This window comes from Drosophila tropicalis, unplaced genomic scaffold (assembly GCF_018151085.1).
Source record: "Drosophila tropicalis isolate 14030-0801.00 unplaced genomic scaffold, ASM1815108v1 contig_878, whole genome shotgun sequence".
NCBI lineage: Eukaryota > Metazoa > Arthropoda > Insecta > Diptera > Drosophilidae > Drosophila > Drosophila tropicalis.
The window spans coordinates 11,823,001-11,841,403 of NW_027173374.1; the positions used below are offsets into that span (position 1 = coordinate 11,823,001).

General features: G+C 42.4%; 3 protein-coding genes across 4 annotated transcripts; 1 reads left to right on the forward strand and 2 right to left on the reverse strand.

Annotated features, from left to right (window-relative positions):
* Nucleotides 1-80: 80 nt before the first annotated feature.
* On the reverse strand, nucleotides 81-4,282 carry Tsc1 (tuberous sclerosis 1 protein hamartin). Its single transcript, XM_068300694.1, is given in 7 exon segments — nucleotides 81-704; nucleotides 764-893; nucleotides 952-1,109; nucleotides 1,166-2,834; nucleotides 2,836-3,486; nucleotides 3,549-3,805; nucleotides 3,919-4,282. Coding segments are annotated over 7 exon segments (3,351 nt in total). The 5' UTR covers nucleotides 4,013-4,282; the 3' UTR covers nucleotides 81-312.
* A 145-nt stretch (nucleotides 4,283-4,427) lies between these two features.
* GatB (glutamyl-tRNA(Gln) amidotransferase subunit B, mitochondrial) lies at nucleotides 4,428-6,784 on the forward strand. Of its 2 annotated transcripts, XM_068299996.1 has the most exons (9): nucleotides 4,428-4,674; nucleotides 4,747-4,891; nucleotides 4,959-5,072; nucleotides 5,129-5,444; nucleotides 5,504-5,928; nucleotides 5,997-6,133; nucleotides 6,190-6,313; nucleotides 6,374-6,627; nucleotides 6,686-6,784. In XM_068299996.1, exons 1-8 carry the CDS (start codon nucleotides 4,610-4,612, stop codon nucleotides 6,599-6,601), a joined length of 1,554 nt encoding a protein of 517 aa, XP_068156097.1. In that variant the 5' UTR covers nucleotides 4,428-4,609; the 3' UTR covers nucleotides 6,602-6,627; nucleotides 6,686-6,784. The 2 variants fall into 2 exon arrangements, with proteins under 2 accessions (XP_068156097.1, XP_068156095.1); XM_068299994.1 differs by having other exon boundaries at nucleotides 6,374-6,784.
* Nucleotides 6,620-17,699, reverse strand: Root (ciliary rootlet coiled-coil, rootletin). The gene is made up of 10 exons (XM_068299992.1): nucleotides 17,641-17,699; nucleotides 13,753-14,247; nucleotides 12,440-13,684; nucleotides 11,761-11,912; nucleotides 10,294-11,670; nucleotides 10,055-10,230; nucleotides 8,008-9,995; nucleotides 7,525-7,941; nucleotides 7,276-7,451; nucleotides 6,620-7,209 (listed from the first exon to the last, which is right to left on the reverse strand). Exons 2-10 carry the CDS (start codon nucleotides 14,245-14,247, stop codon nucleotides 7,146-7,148), a joined length of 6,090 nt encoding a protein of 2,029 aa, XP_068156093.1. The 5' UTR covers nucleotides 17,641-17,699; the 3' UTR covers nucleotides 6,620-7,145.
* Nucleotides 17,700-18,403: the final 704 nt, after the last annotated feature.

Consider the following 18,403-nt stretch of genomic DNA (forward strand, 5'->3'; position numbering starts at 1 on the left):
GCGCCAATTAAAAGAGCGAATAAGAAATATTTAAAAGTTTTCCTATCAAAGTGCAAAAGAAAATCCATCAATGCTAACGCTTATCATTTTAGTTAACTCTAATTTATTCCGACCTGGTGAATTTTTATTTAAAACTTAATTCGCGTTTTTACTTATTCCATCATATCAAAATTTTTTTCTTTTACAAACAATTTAAAATGTCAAACGTTAATAGTTTATGTATGTATATGTATGTATGTATAATTTTTTTGTAATTATTTTTTTCGTGATTCCTATTTATTCACAGTTTTAAACTGCACAAATTGCTCCGATCTATAAACGATCTTGGTTATGCGATGATGATGATGGCTGCTCCTGTTGGGTTTGTTGCAAATGTAGATGCGGATGTGAGTGTGCTTGGGCCTGTGATTGGCCATGATTGCCACTACTGGAAGCGGAATGCAAATCCAGAAGTTTTGTCACAGAATCCGCAGCCGCAGTGGTGCTTATATTAATGGCACTGGCGGTGCTGGCCGAAGAAGCCAAATCGATGGCGGGCATACGAATATTTTCTTCCATGGCGCTCAAGACTACAGGTATAGATGGTGTCTCCACCAGCTGCTGTAGATTCTTCAACTCGGTGGAACGTAAACTGGCTGAAAGGCTTTCGCTGGAGGCCAACGAAGTAGATAGAGGTGAGTTACGTTCCATGGATGAGGCAATGTCTATTGAAAATTAAAAAATCAAATATAAATCGACTAAATAAAATTTTACTGGGACTAACCAGTTCTATCTGTATCGGGGGAGCAAGTGCTTTGGCCTGGTGCTCCCAGTGGTTGTTGTAATGTCATCATAAGCTTCTCCTCCATTTGTATGATTATTTTCTTTTGCACCTCATATTTATCTTTCAGCGACTAAAAAAAAAATTAAGCTTAGAATAGTTTTGGAATTTGTTCCATTTTTTTGAATCACCTTGAATTTCTCTTCATATTCATCTTTGACAAGGCTCAGGAGACGCTTCTGCTCTGTCATGGCTTTCTCACTGTTGACCAGCTGGGCCTGCATTTCGCTTATCTTGTGCTTGGTGCTCTCCAACTGTGATGTCCGCTCATCCAGACTGTGTCTGAGATCTAAAGTACAAAAATTGAGTTACATTTTCTACAATTGGATCAAGATTATGATTTACCTTTTCGCTCTAGACTGCTGCTCTCTTGAAGCATTAAAAGTTCCTCATCTCGAGCTTTATGCACATCGATCTCAGCCAGACGATCGCGACAACGCACCTGCACCTCACCCATAATGATAAACTCTGCCTCCAGTCGGGCTAGCTCTTGCTTATGGAGTAATCCTGACTCGGCTTGCAACTGTGCATGCTGCAGTTCGTTGTTCAAGCTAAACACTTGGCCACGAAGCGACTGCAACTCATAGTTTAGCTCCTTATGTTGGGCCATTTCCAAGGAGAGTCGGGTCTGCAGATCATCGTTGGCCTGACGCAAACACTTGTTTTGATCCAGCTCGTATTGGTACTTGGCTTTTAAATCGGTCAACTCCTGATGATGGCTACTCTGACGCTCATTGGCCATTCTGATTGCTTCGTCCATCTTATGAGCCAAGTCTTTGTTCTTGGCATCGAAATTCTTTAGCTGCTCTCTAAGACGATCCCGTTCCATTTCCAGGCTACGTTTGTCACGACTGCGGCCCATGAGACGACGATTTCTCTCCGCATGAATGCTACGCCGGTAGCTTTCGTACTGAAGTTGTAGGCACATTAACTGGCACTGCTCCGAGTCAAAATTCTCCTTGGCGTTGATGGCGTGCCTTATGTATTGATCTAGTATATCCTGCGGATAAAGCACGCTGCGTTCATACTTAATGCGCTGATCCTTAAACTCAAAGAGCAGTTCGAACAACATGGTTTCGTACTGCGCCGGCAACACATCCTCCAGAGTCTGAGTGGCAGCGTGACGGCAACTTCTCACGGCTTGTTCTTTGGGATCCATTAAAGCCATAGTCAGCATACGACCGCTTCGTTGCAAGCGGCTTCCAGTCTTTTGTGTTGTCGTACCGTTTTCTCGGTGCCTTTGGCCAGGACAATCGGCTTCATCGTCATTTAATTGTTGCTTTTGTAGGCCGAAAAGTGCCGAGCACGATTTGGCCCGTCGCATCTGAGTTTCGGCCCCCATGGTGAATGTGGCTTTTTTGGCCATCGTTAACATGCCATCGGGATCAGATTCGTTGCAACAATAGCTGGCCATGCGATTTCGTCGCTTCACACCCTTTGCCAGCTGTTGCATGGAACGGCTGGTCGGCATGTGTAAGCCACCTACACTGCACATATTACGATCTGTCTCGTTGCACTCACCGCACAAAGCAGCTGGAACTTCCGTACTGGTATTAGGAACTGACTTGGCAGCAGGTGCTCCATCCGACTCAAGTTCTCCCATACCCGCAGTCAGTGACCTCTGCTCAAGCTGAATATGGGAGCTGTGTCTGTCCTGGATTACTTGTTGCAATCGTCGCTCATACGTTGTTACCTGTGTCACCTTCTCTACCAGTGTAGTAGTGGTGCTCTCCTCTGCTTCGCTACTGATATCTGGAAAATTGAATTGACTCTGTTGTTGATCCTTGCGCATGGGAGACGACGGCTGACTGGTGGGGAAAATAGCTCTTATAGCATTTGGATTGGCTAGGCTATGCTGCTGTTGTTTCAGTTCACGCAAATCCTTCATGGGTGTGGTCTCAGGAGTGGCCTCCACAGCCGCTTCGGGTGGGGAGGATCCAGTTAGGCCGAGCATCTGGGAATTCATCATACTTGGCTGAAGCGGCAATCTAAACGGTGCCGTCGGCGTTAGGGGGGATGGCACTGCTGACGCTGGTTGTAATCTCGTTGTGCGGACTCCAGATACTCAGATCCCCGCCAGAGGGATCAAAGCGTGATATAGAGTGCTTCGGGTGTTGGAAATCCCGCAGCTGGTAGCACTCATTGGTTGAGGTGGTGGAGGTCATTCTACTATATCCGGGTGTGACTGGATATGCATAACTATAGTCTTCATAGCTGGACTCCGGGTGCACAATTGGCAGAGTGAGGTAGGCACATTCCATGACGACATCGTGTGGCTCCATTTCTTTCCAGCGGGCATGACTCACCTCAGTTTCGGGGGTAGCAGTCAAGAGCATAGGATGAACTCTTACCGTATCCAGCAGGGGTTTTATCGTATGCTGAAAGATACCGCCACCGTTGCCTCTTTTGATGAACTCGCCCAAATAGCCCATAAAGTTGCAGGGATACATGCCATACAAACGATGAAACAACATTTGGAGCCCCAATTGCAAGTGAATTAACTTCTCGTCCGGCAGACGATTACTATTTTGCACCTTCCAAGACGCCAGTTTTCCAAATACCTCGAAGAGATCATTAAGGAAATTTGGCACCGAATTCCGGATAATGGGCAGCAAGGTGATGATGCATAGGAGGGCATTCATCAGCGGCACAATCTCTTTCTCGTGCTGCAATAGATGGACCACACTACATAAGTAGTCTGGAGCAATTATAATTGGAAATTACTTACCATAAGCAACTTAAATATACTTTTAATCAGGCGATGCTTTTCGATTTTATGCAACCAAGTGGGATGCCTCCGCACAATGAAACAGAACATTTGTAGACTCTGCAAGCGATGCTGTTGCTGCTTGAGGCAATCGTCTAGCCTGTCAAATATATAGCCATCATGCGGTGGCTGAGCTTTGACCAGCACCTCCATAATACGCAGAGATCCAGTTTTGATGAAATAATCCAGCATGAATTGAACGGCCCATTGTTCCTTAGCTACGATCGATAGCGAAAGCATCAGGAAGTGGGTAAGTCAGAGAGAAATTATGTGGAGAATGAAAAATATTAACGAAAACTTGAGCAAAAAAACGAGGTGGAGATGTACTTACTCTGTGTAAAGAGTTCAACAAGTTTCTGTTTTGCCACCTCGTTTTCGTGCGTTTGATTTGACTCCAAATCACTAAACACCCGTTCAATGTCCATGGTGGACAGGCAATAATCTATATCTATGTGGCGGTCGTGGTTTGTGGAGCAACAGCTTGCAATTGATTTTTCAGCCTGCGCTGGCTGGTGCTCCACTCGTCGTGGTCCGTCTCGTCAGCTGATTGTACAATTACTACTAGTGATGGCACAAAATCTACAATGCAAAGTGCATTGGGAATATAGCAAATGTCGATAGAATTTAATAGCGAAAATTGTTTTTAGTTTTTTTTTTATAACGTTTTTGCCATTTTTGATTGGTTTTCCAACAATTAATGTATTTTCACACCTGTTGAACAAATGAATCGTTGAATCGCCTAACTTTTTTATCAGCTGTTCAGTCAGCTGTTTGTACAACTGTTGGCCTCCTATTGCAAGTGCTGCCATATATTCGCAGGTGTAGATATGGCCACACTATTGTTTTTCTGTGCTGGCCATGAATTAGACTCACCGGTTTATTTTTTAAATAAACTTAAATTAACACTATAATTTTAAAGTTGGAGTGACACCCAAGAGTTAACAGATCATTGGTTTGGGGCCAGAGCAACGCTCTACAACTGATTATTTCTTTGAAGGAATCTCAACAAAACAACAACTAAAATGAGAAATTATTTAACGATTCGAAGGCTGGCTACGAAACCCATATTAGCACAGGAACCTATTCGGTGATAATACATAGTCTTATATGTACATATATAAAATCATTTATAATTAAATTGTGTTTTTCATTGTTTTAGTAAATGGAAAAGTGTGGTTGGCCTGGAAGTCCATGCCCAAATTGCTAGCACTTCCAAATTGTTTTCAGGCAGCGGCACATCTTTTGGAGCCCCATTGAATACATCAGTGGCCCACTTCGATGCTTCCATTCCGGGAACACTACCGGTTAGAAAATATCTCAATTTTGTGAATTTCATTAATGATTTTCAAATTCTGTTTGAATTTTTTCCAGGTACTTAATAGAAAATGTGTTGAGTCGGGTATAAAGACCGCTTTGGCCTTGGGCTGTCAAGTGAACGAAGTTTCTATGTTTGATCGCAAACATTATTTCTATGCAGATTTGCCAGTAAGATTATAATTCTTATCGATTATGGGATTTTTAACATGTAGCATATTCCCTAGAACGGCTACCAAATCACACAACAGCGTTCTGCCCTAGCCAACAATGGACAAATGACTTTTCCCGTCATCACACCTGGTCAGAAGCTATACTACAAGTCCGTTAAACTTTTGCAATTGCAATTGGAACAAGACAGTGGCAAATCGTTACACGATGATTATTTAAAGCGAAGTCTAGTTGATTTAAATCGTGCCGGCCTTCCCTTGATGGAATTGGTATTTGCCCCGGATTTAGAAACCGGTGAGGAAGCTGCCTCATTGGTAAAAGAACTGATGCTAATACTACGACGCTTACAAACCTGTAGTTGTAAAATGGAGGGTAAGGAGGTCATATTGGGCAATGGCATGTCACCTAAATGCATTTTATTGGCATTACAGAGGGCGCTTTGCGTGTGGATGCTAATATATCTATTAACCAAGAGGGCGATCCTTTGGGTGTACGCACTGAAGTCAAAAATATTGGCTCTGTCCGCAGTATTTCCCAAGCAATTACATTTGAGATAAATCGACAGCTTGACATAGTATCAAAGGGTGGTAGGATAACCAATGAGACTCGCTCTTGGGATGCCGAAAAGCGATCCACAGTGGCTATGCGTGATAAAGAGGTATTGCAGGATTATCGGTTTATGCCCGAACCGAACTTGCCACCATTGCATCTAAATTTAAAACCAGGCTCCAAGTCCACTGATGAATTGCTATCAGTAGCTGAACTAAGTGAAGAAATTCCCGAACTGCCGGAGCACACTCGTCAACGGTTAGTTGAGTTTAACAAGCTCAATGCAGAAACGGCCATTATATTGGTGGTAAGTTTTTCTTTCCCCTAATCGAATCAGCATCATCTTATCTACAGAATGTATTCATTTTTTTTCAGAATGAGCCCATTTTGTTGGAACATTTTATGTACATCTCCAAGAGTCTTAAGAATCTTCCAACTAAGATGATAACAAATTTTCTTATTAACGATTTACTTACCTATTGCAACAAATTGAATTTGTATCTGGATGATTGGTATGCATTATATGCCATGTTTTACTTGTTTAATGATTATTGTTTTTATTAATTAGCAACATAAATTCTGTAAATTTGAGGGATATTCTGAACTGTTTGCATTTGGAGGAAATCAATCTTCAAGCAGCCAGACAACTAATTGATTTGGTTCACAAAAATCCGAATGAAAATGTCTCTGATGTAAGTAAACCAAACTCTCACTTAATTGTGTATCTTATACCGCATAATTTATCCGTTTAGCTGATTGATCAACACAAATTGCAACAAATTAGTAATTTACATGAAATTGAAACATTTTGCCATCAAGCCATTGCCAATCAACCGAAGGCGGTACAGCAATATAAAAAAGGCAAGTCGAAGGCTCTGTTTGCTATTGTCGGGGAAGTCGCCAAGATTTCGGGACAAAAGGCTAATATGAAAATTGTTGTCGATTGTCTGGAAAATTTGCTTAAAACTACCCAGAAATGAAAAAACTTTTGCTGCATATTTAAGATGTGAGTTGATTTTTCTGTTTCCAATTATTATTTAATATAGATATGTATGTATTTGTAGAATTTGTATATAGGAATTTAGATATGCTAAAGATATTATGTTGAATTGCCTTGTGCCGACTAGTTGTGTTCAATATCAATATAAATATGTTCTTATAAATGCAAATGATTTTCAATGTATCATGTGTGATACATAATGTAGTTCGGTGTTCTCCTTCAATCAAGAAGAAGCGGAACTTGTGACCCTTTAATGTTTGTATGTTTTCTTTAGATAAAGTAAGTGTGAAAATGAATTTCAATGTCCAAATGCGAGATGATGAAACGCACTATATTCGATTGTCTAACAGAGCAGACAATGAACAGCTAGTATTGTACTAAATTGAAGGATTTCGGCGGACATTACCGATTGTATTGTATGCCTAGGAATGTGTATCTAAATGGGTAAATGCTTATGGCAGTGTGAACATTAATTATTGGCGGGATTGTGTACCAAATGATCTATATATATATTAGAAATAATTCTAATCGCGATCGTAATCCCGGCAGGTGGAGGGCGGTAGGCTCATCGATACGGCAGAATCCAGACTGTAATTCAATCAATAAAGTAAAGTGTGAATGAGGAAAATGTAATCCACTAATGGAGATACTAACCGTCTGCTCTCGCTTTCCAGTAAGTGTGCGTCCACTGGATGCTGAGAAACATTGCGTAGTGAGTCCCCCAATGTGCTCCTCAAATGTTGCATCTCTTTGTTGGCCTTTGAGCTCCGTAAGATATATTGCTGACGACGCTTGGCTTCCTGTGCCAACTGTTCCCGCAGCATGGAGATCTTGAAAGGATTAGTTTTTAAATTTTAATCATCTAAAGGTTTTTCAGATGATATTTTTGTTTGTTTTATTCACCTGATTCTCCAGCAGCATCACTTGCTGTTTGTGTGACTTCTCACGAGCATCCAGCAGTTTTTCTGCATGCAAATGGGCACTACGATAGCGGTCGGTGTCCATGCCATCTAAACATTTGGCGCTATCATTCATCCGTGCCTTGCAGCGTGCCAGTTCCGATTCCTTTTCGGCCAACATTGTCTCCAGACGTCGTACCTTCAAACGCAAATCACGTGTTTCCTGTTCAATCACACTGTGATCGAGGCCACAGTTATAGGAACCACCACCGTTACCACCTGTATCATAGCGATTGGAGTCAAATTCACCAGGGTCTCCAGCTCCAGCTGCATAATACGAACTGGATTTCTCAGCACGGTCGTAAGCATTACCACCAGAGAACTTACTCTTACGCTCACACTCTAGTTGTTTTACTTTGTCCTAGATTTCAGATGTTTATAATAAGTATACTAGAAGAGAAAAGGTTCCATAGGATATATATCCTACCTGCAATGTTTGCAATTTGCTACGAAGTTCAGACTTTTCTCGCAACGAAGACTTTAGCTGTCTGTTGAGCTCGTCCTCATCGCCAGCGTTGCCATTGCCATTGGTTAAGATTTTGTCACCGCCACTCTCTTGATTCCATTTAGCTATTCTCAATTGGGACTCTAGGGCCGAACGTTGTACTTCCAAATCGGTTACCTGTTCCTGTAGTCTCTGATTGCCATCAAGCTGGGCCTGTTGGCTGCGTCTAAGTTCGTTAAGGTTCGTCTGGGCACTGTCTAGGCGTTCGGTCAGGATGCGCTTCTCATTTTCGGCTGTCTGGAATGATTTCTGTAGTAGCTTCACCTTATCTTCATTGGCCTGAGCGCAATGTCCTTGTTCGGAGAGCTCCTTCTGCAAGGTCTTTATTTCTCCACGCAATTGAGTTTCACTGACAGCCGACTTTTGGAGACGCTCCTTTAATTGATCTACAGTAGATTTTAGCGAAGTGCAGCGATCTTCCAACTGGGTCATGGCGCGGGTCTGGTTTTCCAGTCGCTCTGACACTTGCCTAATGCTGCAGTCCTTCTCCTGTATAGCCATTTGAAGACGAGTAAGATCTCCCTCCATTGCCACGCGTTGTAGATCCAATTTACTAGCCCGACCCTCTACCTTGGCAAGTTCCTCTTGTAGCAATCGTTTCTCGTTATCCAATTTGGAGCATGCCTGACGACTCTTTTCCAGGCGTTCTTCATTCTGAGCATTTTCTTCTGAGGTGGCCGCCAGCTGCATTTCCGTCTGGGCCAAACGTTCTCGAAGTAACTGGCACTCATCGCTGCGCTGTTTGAGCTTCTCCTCAAGGGCATTGATGGCCGAGATTTTCATCTTGCGATCCGTTTCCAGATTGCTCTTCTCCTCCTGAAGATTTCTTAGCATTGCCTGAAGTTTTCCCATCTTGGCATCGCATCGAAGTTGTTGTTCGGCCGCATCCTGCAGTTGCTTTTTCGCTGCTCCCAACTGCGACTTGTAATCGTCCTTCTCTCTCTCCAGCTGGGCCACCTGGTGCATAAGGTTTCTCACACCCTTTCTCACCAAGTCCGGATCAACATCGATTGGTGGGTCAGGACATTGCGAAGTACTACGAGTATCGTAGTCACCAACGCTACGGGATGGACTAAAACGCCTGGAAGGACTGAGAAGGCGATGTGAGAGATTCACACTACCATCCACCTGAATGCCAGCGATTCTGCGCAGCGTATGAACCACCGACGATAGCTTGTGCTCCGTATCGCGCTTATGCAATTCCACGCATGCAAGCTGTTCGTCCAATGCCCGGATGCGACCCTCGGCTCCACCTAAACGAGCCTTTAATTCCTGGATTTGCTGAGTGGCATCTGCCAGACACACTTCCAAATTGTGTTTCTGATCTTCCAATCGTTTCTCCCGGCCGCGGGCCTCCTCCATGCGTTGGGCCAGTTCCTGTTCTCTGGCATGGAAACGATGCTCTTCCTGGTTGTTGTGACATCTCAATCTACCTAATTCTTGACGCGTCGCGCACAGATTCTCCTCCAGATCGGAAAGCTGCTTCTTATTCTGGCATAGTTCCTGTTGCGCCCTCTCCTTGAGCTCGGTCTCCGCTATGAGTTTGCATTGCAACTCCTTGCCACCTTCGTCCTTTTGTGCGAACTCGACCTGCGCCTTCTGCAGAGCAGATTTGGTGGCATTTAATTCTTGCGTTGTCTTTGTAAAGTGATTTTCCGTTTCCTTTAGTATAGTGCTAAGACGAGTCCGTTCATTCTCTAAGGAATTCTTCGCCTCCTCCAGATTACTGATCTTTTGAAGGGCTTCCTCAATGGCTCGGGCCTGTTCTCGCTTGGCGCTTTCCACACGCTTCACATGGTCACGTAGCTCCTTATTGCTTGTGGAGTACTTGTCCCGCTCAATGTTGCTGTCAGCCAGTTGCCGACGACTGTCCGTAAGTTCCTTGCGCAGGCTTTCGATAAATCCTTCGCCTATAATACGGGGAAAATTATAACATGACCTCGGGAGTTGAAAGGGAATAATTGCGTACCTTCTTTGTTCTTGCGCAGAGCATCCTGCAGCTCGTTGCTGGTGCCATCCATTTTGTCCTCTTTCAGACGGATCTCGATCTTAAGCTCCTCGCTCAGACGACAGAGAGAGTCACGTTCTTCCCTCATAGTGACCAATTGCAGCTCCTGCTTACGTATGCACTCTTCCAATTTGATTCTAACCAAATCCAGAAATAATAAATTTTAGTCAAGATTTCTCTCACTTTCAACTTAGACTCACCTGTGTTCTTCTTCTCTGGTACGCATGAGCACGATCTCATCCTTAAGCTGGGCTATGGCAGCCCTTTGTTTCTCATCACGGGCATTGGCCTCACGCTTGTTGCGATCAAGGGCCTCCTGTTCAGTTTTCAAGTCCCTGGCAACGGCCTCTAAACGCTCACCCACTGCCTGCTTATCACGGTGCGCCATTAGAAGAGCCTGCTGCTTCTCACTCTCGGCCCGGATTAAGGACTCTTCGTGTTGTTGCACCAGACTCTCAATGTGCGCCTGAAGGGCAACCAAACGCTCATTTAGCTTCTCGATCTCATCGTCCTTGGCAGTTTGCAGTGCCTGCAGAGCCTGTTGCATCCGCTTTTCGAGGGCGTTCCGCAATTGCAGGACTTCATCACCATGACGTTTGGCTGCATCTTCGGCAGCTGCTTGAAGATTTGCAATTTTCTGATTGAAATCACTTTCGGCGGCTCTAGCTGCATTTGCTAACTGTGTCCTGGTCTCCTGAGCCTTGCGCTGGCACTGCTCCAACTCTTTCTGCAACCGCGCCACCTGATTCTTGAGAGATTCTTCTCTTACCAGGGCCTCTTGTAGCTCACGCTCTAGCTGGCTTCGTTTTTCTTCGGTAGCCTCCAGGGTGGTGTTTGTATCGAAGAGCACAGACTCCAGCGACTCCTTTTCAGAACGTAGAGCGGCTAGCAATTCGTTAAGGCGATGGGTATCCTTCTCGTGGAGATCAATGACCACCTGTTTTTCCTCCACATCTTTGACCATGTCCTCTAGATTTCGATTGAGGCGACTGTTGGTCTCAGCGGTTTGTTCCAGACGTTGCCGCGTACGCATCAGTTCCTCGTTAAGGGTCTCCTTCTTGCGGCACATGGCTGTTAACTGATTATGAATATCGCCACGATCCCTTGTCACACATGCCAAGTCTTGCAGTATCTTCTCCTTTTCCAGTTGCAAACACTTTAGTTTCTCACTATAGGAGAGATTGTCTGTCTCGAGTTCAAGACGCGCCTTATCCAGCACAGCCAACTCCTTCTTAAGCTCCCCAATCTCGTTGGACTGTTCGTTGGCCTGTAGCCGCAATTTTTTGCGCTCCTCTTGGGCCTCCATTAGACACTTCTCCACTGACTTCAGCTCGTCGCTGGTGGAACAATTGCTGCTCGACAATTTTTCATGTTTCTCTTGGAGATCACATTTCTCCATTAACAACTTATCTAAATCATATTCCAAATCTGACTTTTGTTTTTCCAGCAAGCAGATTAAATTGTCAGACTCGATTCGTTGCTGCTCCAAAAGATCGCGATTAAGACTGACCCGATTAAGTTCTTCACGCAGAGAAATAGTCTCCTCACGTAGCCGGCTGCTACGATCTTCTTCGGATCTGCAGAAATAAATATAAGATGATTATATTTGGATATCTATGAATTCCATTTTCTAGATATTCAAGAATAGAAAGCCAAGAACAGCTTACCTTAGATTCAATTCGGTTATGTTCTTATCCTTAAGAATTCTTTGGATTTCAAGTTCGACGGCCTTTTTGTCCTCTTCCATGGAGTCAATACGTTTCTGCAGTTTTCCATAGTTCAATTGGAGCTTGTCGAATTCACCGCTTAGATTTTCATACTAAAAATAAGAAGTAAACGCTTAGTAAAGCGTTGAGATGCGTTGAGTTAAGTAAACTCAACAATTAACAACCACAAAATCCTTTATCTTATCACTAGGCCCATGTAATTCAATTAAGAGACTAGTTTGCATTGCAGACGGATACACATAAAGAAAGGAACGGAATAAAGTTACTTAAAGTTCAAATATGTATTTGTAATCTCTTTTAATGAGTCTGGACAAATAATAATATAAATATACTACCTATTGATAAGAAGAAAGAAACTACATAAATATGAGTGATTTACTACAAATCACCTAGAATACCAAGTCTATTATTAAATTTGGCATTCTAAATGATGCTATTATTTTTAGGCATTCTCTTTAGCTAATGCCATGTATAATAGACCTGAAGAATTGAATTGAAGCACTAATCACTAATCAGTGAACAGGATTGCGGGAAAAGACCTCGACATCTCTGGTTCAATGAAAGTCTGGACTTTCTCTCTTATCTCTGCGTCGGTTATTGCTAGTTTGCACCCACTTACCGCATTGTTAAGATCCGCACGCCCCACTTCAGACTGTTGCTTCTGGCTGCGCATTTCATCCAACGTCTTTTGCAGACTCTCCCGCTCCTGCAGCAGTTCGGAGAGTTTTGAATTACTGCAGTCTAGCTTCTCGGTGAGCTGTTGCATTTTCGTGGTCAAAAGCTGTTTGGTGCCATCGCTGGTGTCCAATTGAGTTTTGGTAGAGCGTAGAGTCTCGGACGTATGTTGGAATTTCACTTGCATATCGTGCAGGGCCAATTGGTACTTGTGGAGGGCAGCCTGAACTGCCGAAATTGTACCCTCGGCAAATGCCTGGGAGGCTCGTGTCGAATTGCGTCGCGGCGACTTGGAACCGCCGGCACCGGCGGCTCCACCCGCTACCGAAGCGGCATCACGCGTCAAATGCATGTGCTGCATGGCCCCGCCGGTGACCTCAGCGTCTGCTTCGCGATCGGCGATCTCGGCGTCTTGAATCACAGCCTGAGCGATTTCGCGCATGGAATTGTTAAGTCGCTCTATCTCATTGTTGTAGCTGGTGGCCAAGGCCGCCTGCGACTCGGCCTGGCCGCAACGGTCCTCCAATTTCTTTAATTGATTCATTAATTCTAGCAAACGTTGATCGCGTTCCATGATCTCGTGGCGAGCACTTTCATATTGCACTTTGAGAGTGGCCAATTGGGCCTGCAAGTCATCGCTGAAGCGACGAGATTGCCGGAGCTCTTCATCGGCGGACTGCTTGGCCTGCTGTTGGGCAAAATTGACAGCCGCAGCAGATCCATTCAGATCCTTGGACACATGATTGATCTCTTGGCCCATTTTGCATACTTCCGCCTTCATTGCGGTCTGCATGTCCTTGAAAGCTCGCTTTACAGAGACAACCTCCCGCCACATTTTTAATAGGCGATTGTGTTCGCTATTGTAATAGTCCTTGAAGGCCTGTTCCTCCTCCTTGAACTCATCCTCCTTCATGAGCAACTCATCTCGCAAACCGGACCAGTCATTTGTTAGCTTTTGCAGATCATTGGTCAAAGCCTGATTGGTGCGATTCGACTCCTCGAGCTGCTGACGCAAAGCATTATTTTGTGCTATAATCTGCTCACATCGGTTGTGCTCCTCCTCCAGCTTGCGACAGAGCTCACGGGCGTCATCATCATGTACATAATCTCGTCCACAGCTGGGTGGTGGTGAGTCCAATGAAGAACTACACGGAAGACTGCTCTGACCCAGCGTCAGTGAAGTGGAACACTGCCGAAAAAAGAAGAGCAGAATATTTGATTGACATTGACACGAAAGTCGTGTTTTAATTCACTCACCAAGACCTGATTCGCGGTTGGTCCCGTAGTTAGCTTGGGTGCCGACATGGTCGGAATAGTTGGCTTTATAGTCTCATGCATACGCTCCTCCAGATCATTGCAGCGTTGTTTATACTGCTGGATTTTCGATTGCAAGCGACTGACGAGATTCGCCTGGTTGTGCTGTGCCTGTTTGTAGGTGTCCAGGCGACGGCGATAGGTATGCGATTCATCAGCCAGACGTTGGCGTAACTCCTGGTTCTGGCGCAACAGATTATTGGCCGAGGAAGCATCCCCCGTCGGCGGTGCTGGACTCATCATCCGCGGAGTTAGGGCTCCAGAGATGGGAGCAGCGGCGTTGTTAACCGTTGGCTGATCGCTTCCCCCTCGGACGCCACGATGGTGTGGACGCGAAAAGGGCAGGCGTCCAGCCGTTGAAGAAGCGGGCGTTGCAGGTAGAGGGTCGACGGCCGCTGGGCAGGGCGTTTGCTTGAAGTTATCGCGATACGCCTGCATCTGAGCCAAAGAGAAAGAGAGAAAGAGGAAGACCGGGGTGACGATGAAATTTGTTTTGCGGTTTACTTTGCGTGCAGCAATAAACTTTTCTCGTTTTGGTTTTTTTTTTTTTTGCTACTGCCAATGTGCAAAAGTTTTCCGCCTACGCCTAAATGCTCGATAAGTTTGTTCAAATTGATTTATTAACTTGTCCTAAGCTCACCCAGGAGCCAGGTCACCATCACCATGACAGCTCAGCTATATATAATTTTCATTTATACATATTTCCTCCTTTTTTTTTGCTACTCTACCCTCATAAATAAACAAGGCCCCAAAAAAAAAAAAAAACACTCATTGTGATCCCAACCAATTTTCATGTTCCATCTGGGCAATGGCAATACATATTTCTCTGCCCACTTGAGGAAATGGTTTCTCGCCAAAACGAAATCCAAAAGCAACAAACACGCATTGCACGGTCTGTCACCAGGACAGCAAACTTGTGTTTATCGCCCCCATCCTCGTTGTACCCTCCCCCACCCAATTCCCCATCTTTTCGTCGCAGTTTGTCACAGCAACAATACAACATGCATAATAATTTCATTGTCCTCGTATTTATTTTAATAAACAATTTTTTGGTTTTCCTTCGCATTGTTGAAACTTCTTTTGACACGAATCCTTTCCCTTTGCCTTCTAATTTGGTCTCCTTATGCTGCGTCTTACTTAACTATATGCAAGACAAGACAACAACAACAAAATATGATGTATAACCCTGGATACTCCTACTTACTATGCTGCTTTAGCATGCAATCTGAATTCAAGTTATTGGGTTCTACCTAGCTTGAACTTAATGTGGGCCTACTTTCTATTTTAGTTCATGTTTTATGTCTGTGCTTATTGAGCCCATTTGAGCGGAGGTCATAAACCACAGATACATACATAATCTACATCGGATTCGTCTTGATATTACATAAAGATTCATTGATTGCATCCAGAATTTATAGACATTCATGAATATCATAAATACAAAATCTTGTTAGAGATTCATTTAAAGATAAGTCTTTCAATGTTAGTAGACATTTTGTTTGGTTTGATATTATGCGATTGGCATCCAATTAAATTCTAGAGCTTCATTTTAGATTAATTAGGTTAGTAAGGGCTATGTCTTTGAATGCGCCAAAAAAGAAAAGCGACTAACATTGATAGTAAATTATTCGAATACTGTCCCCAATTCAAAGCCTACAATTATCATTCAGGTGACTTAGACAATATATAGCCAGTTTTAAAAGTAAATTATCAATACCTACATAAGTTAGTTTAATATTGAAACATTAATGTCTTAACCGTAGACTTTGAGAAAACTAAAATCAGCATGTTAAGATTGAGTCAACAAGGGGTTTATTTTATCTTCCGACAAGGCCAATTTTTAGGACTTTAAAATCTTATACAAGGTTCAACCATCGAAAACTAACTTGAGATAACAAGATGTCTTGATTAATTATTTAAAACTTACTAAAAAATGTATACTATATAAAATATATAGAGAAGTTAACTTAAAAATTACAATTTTTGTTCAAAATCTTATTATTAACATTATTAAAATTCAATTTTAATTTCTAGAGAATCATGTAAGAAGTATAGTAATTATGTGCGTTTTTTTAATTACTGACTGTTTGTTTTAATATTTGATAAAGTACTTTGAATTATAAACTGGTTATCAATAAAAATTTTTGAATCGAAATTGGATGAAATCATCATTTCTTTTTAAATAACAAAACATAACTGCTAAATTGGCAGCTTTTGTTACTTTTTGGGGATTCCTAATAAAATGCTGCTATTTTTTTTTTAAATATTTATTTATTGGACTCAAGGATGGACTAAAATAAGTCTTTGAAATCACTTTAGTATACAAAACACTTTATAATATATGTATAAGTTCACTATAGGGTATATATTTTTATATTGGATACAAATGGCAAATGTTGAAAATATTCTTAAGCGGGGAGAAGTTTAATTTAGAAGAATCTTTGATTTATCCATGCCCTTTAGAGGGCTCTGGGTTCAACTTTACTGCACTTATTGTTAGTAACACAATATTAGTTTAATTAAAGATAATTCGAAGACACTTATTTGTGTGAAATTTCTAAAGTTAATGTCATGGAGATGCTTAGACAATTGGTTGTTCCACTTACTTCAAACGGAAAGTATTGACTCTTGATGTATCCGATTAAATATTCAAATTTTATTAAATCCGCGCACAATCACAAATGTTGTTAACTGATTGAGCTTCAATTGCTTACTCATCAAGTTATCACGATTCTAACTTGAAGCAGGAAGGAAGTTTGTGGGCGTGAGGCCTCTAACACACACAAACTGCGCTCCGTCTTGGCAACGCCAACCAAACGGCAATTGACACAAATTTGCAAAAATGCGGAAATACGCAACGAGCACTCCTCGAGAATGAAAGCTAATCACTGTCTAAACCCAATAAACGAAACGAAATTGACAATCTGTCTGTCGGAAAGGACGAGCCCGCTTGAACTGACAATGTCCGTGGAACTAAAGACGAGCTGTGCGCCAAGAGGCTTGGATTTACCACAAGAGTCTACCTAAGGGCAACGAAGGGATTCGTTGTCGAACTAACCGCCATTAAGGACAACAACTTAGCGCTGTTAGCATAGAGTTTACCTTCGTTCCTTTTTTTTTTTTTTTTTTTTGCATTGGCTCCTTGGAGTTAGGGTAGAATAAACATTGAATTAACAAATTCCACGTAACCACGAGCAACCGCAATTGATTGCGTTATTCCGCCGGTGTTTGGCCAGAAGAAGTCACAAATGTGTTTGGCTTGCGAGTGAGCAACAAATGCAAATTGTGTCTCTCGACAGAAGGAGGAACAAGGAACTGCTGTGGTGGTGGTGGCTCCTACATAGGACATACATTGGCCACATAGCCAACTAACTTGATTCCATGCCCAAGTGCGTTTAATAGGTTCAATGTGGTGGCAGGGCAATAAATTGTGGACTCTGTCAATGCGCTGGTTTACCCTTTCATTTATATTTACATATTTTCCTCAAAAAAGATTCAACAACAACAGCAACAACAACAAAAATGCTAATCAATTGCAGTAGAATTGTGATGATAACAGATGCACTTAGAGAAAAAATTACAAAATGTTTCCACCTCACTGAAACCTGTCTTGGGTTTTTTAGACCGAAATACCATCTCAACTCCCTACGATTAATGTTCCCTTAATTATTTTGCCAAGTGTAACAAGAACAAGATTCCAAAAAAAAAGGGTGAAAGTTACATGATTTATGTTTGTCTCCTCCAAAAAATAAACCTTTCTTCAAGGAAGGCAAAACATTTTCTGTATTTTCAATAAAGACCCCAATACACTATAATTGTATTCGATCTTACCTGTAATAGGAGATCTCAAACATTTTGTGTTTGAACAAAGGACGACAAGAATATTATCAGTAGATGCGATGGACCACACGTTTCAGCTAACTCAAAGCTACTTATAAAGCACCTTACCCATGGGTAATTATAATCTGCTTCATTACTTAGTCTTGGCGCAAAAACCAAATGTCAAAATGTTTCCTGGCACAAGTTGAGGGAGAATTCTATTGCGATTCCATTTGCCGGCTAGAGTTCTCTGAAGTTCGAGGGTTATCGGCCGATCCATATCAGAGAATTGCATACACATGCATCGAGTTACACAATATGTATAGCTGATGTCCGATGGATTTATCAATATATATACATATACCTACCTACAATATATATTTCAAAATCATCATAAGTGTGTGTGTGTTTGTTGCCCAACAACGAAACAAAATGAATTGGCACAAATAGAATTCGAAATTAAAAATTTTCAAATTTGTTGGCTTATCTCCTCCGCCTTAACCTGAGATGCAACCTTGAAGAGGAGATACCATGGTGCAGGTACATACAAATACTGTACTTATGGCACACGAAATATTAATAGATATAGAAATCTGTTTTGCCATTCTGGAAAAAAACATACATGTATGTACATACATATATGCGTTATTGCAAAATATTCTATATATGCATATGTATTTATTTTATTAAACTAAATAGACAAAGTCCGAACATGGGTTATGGTTATGCATTTCGGATTACGACTCCGCCGTTACCCGGAGGTGTTTTGTTTGTT

Coding starts and splice junctions, on each gene's coding strand:
- Root (XM_068299992.1), bottom strand. CDS start 14,247: ATGCAGGCGTATCGCGATAACTTCAAGCAAACGCCCTGCCCAGCGGCC. Junction 10,231..10,293: donor ACCAGAGAAGAAGAACACAG/GTGAGTCTAAGT, acceptor GGATTTGGTTAG/AATCAAATTGGAAGAGTGCA. Junction 7,452..7,524: donor TGATGCTGCTGGAGAATCAG/GTGAATAAAACA, acceptor AATCCTTTCAAG/ATCTCCATGCTGCGGGAACA.
- GatB (XM_068299994.1), top strand. CDS start 4,610: ATGAGAAATTATTTAACGATTCGAAGGCTGGCTACGAAACCCATATTA. Junction 5,445..5,503: donor CTGTAGTTGTAAAATGGAGG/GTAAGGAGGTCA, acceptor TTGGCATTACAG/AGGGCGCTTTGCGTGTGGAT. Junction 6,314..6,373: donor CGAATGAAAATGTCTCTGAT/GTAAGTAAACCA, acceptor TTATCCGTTTAG/CTGATTGATCAACACAAATT.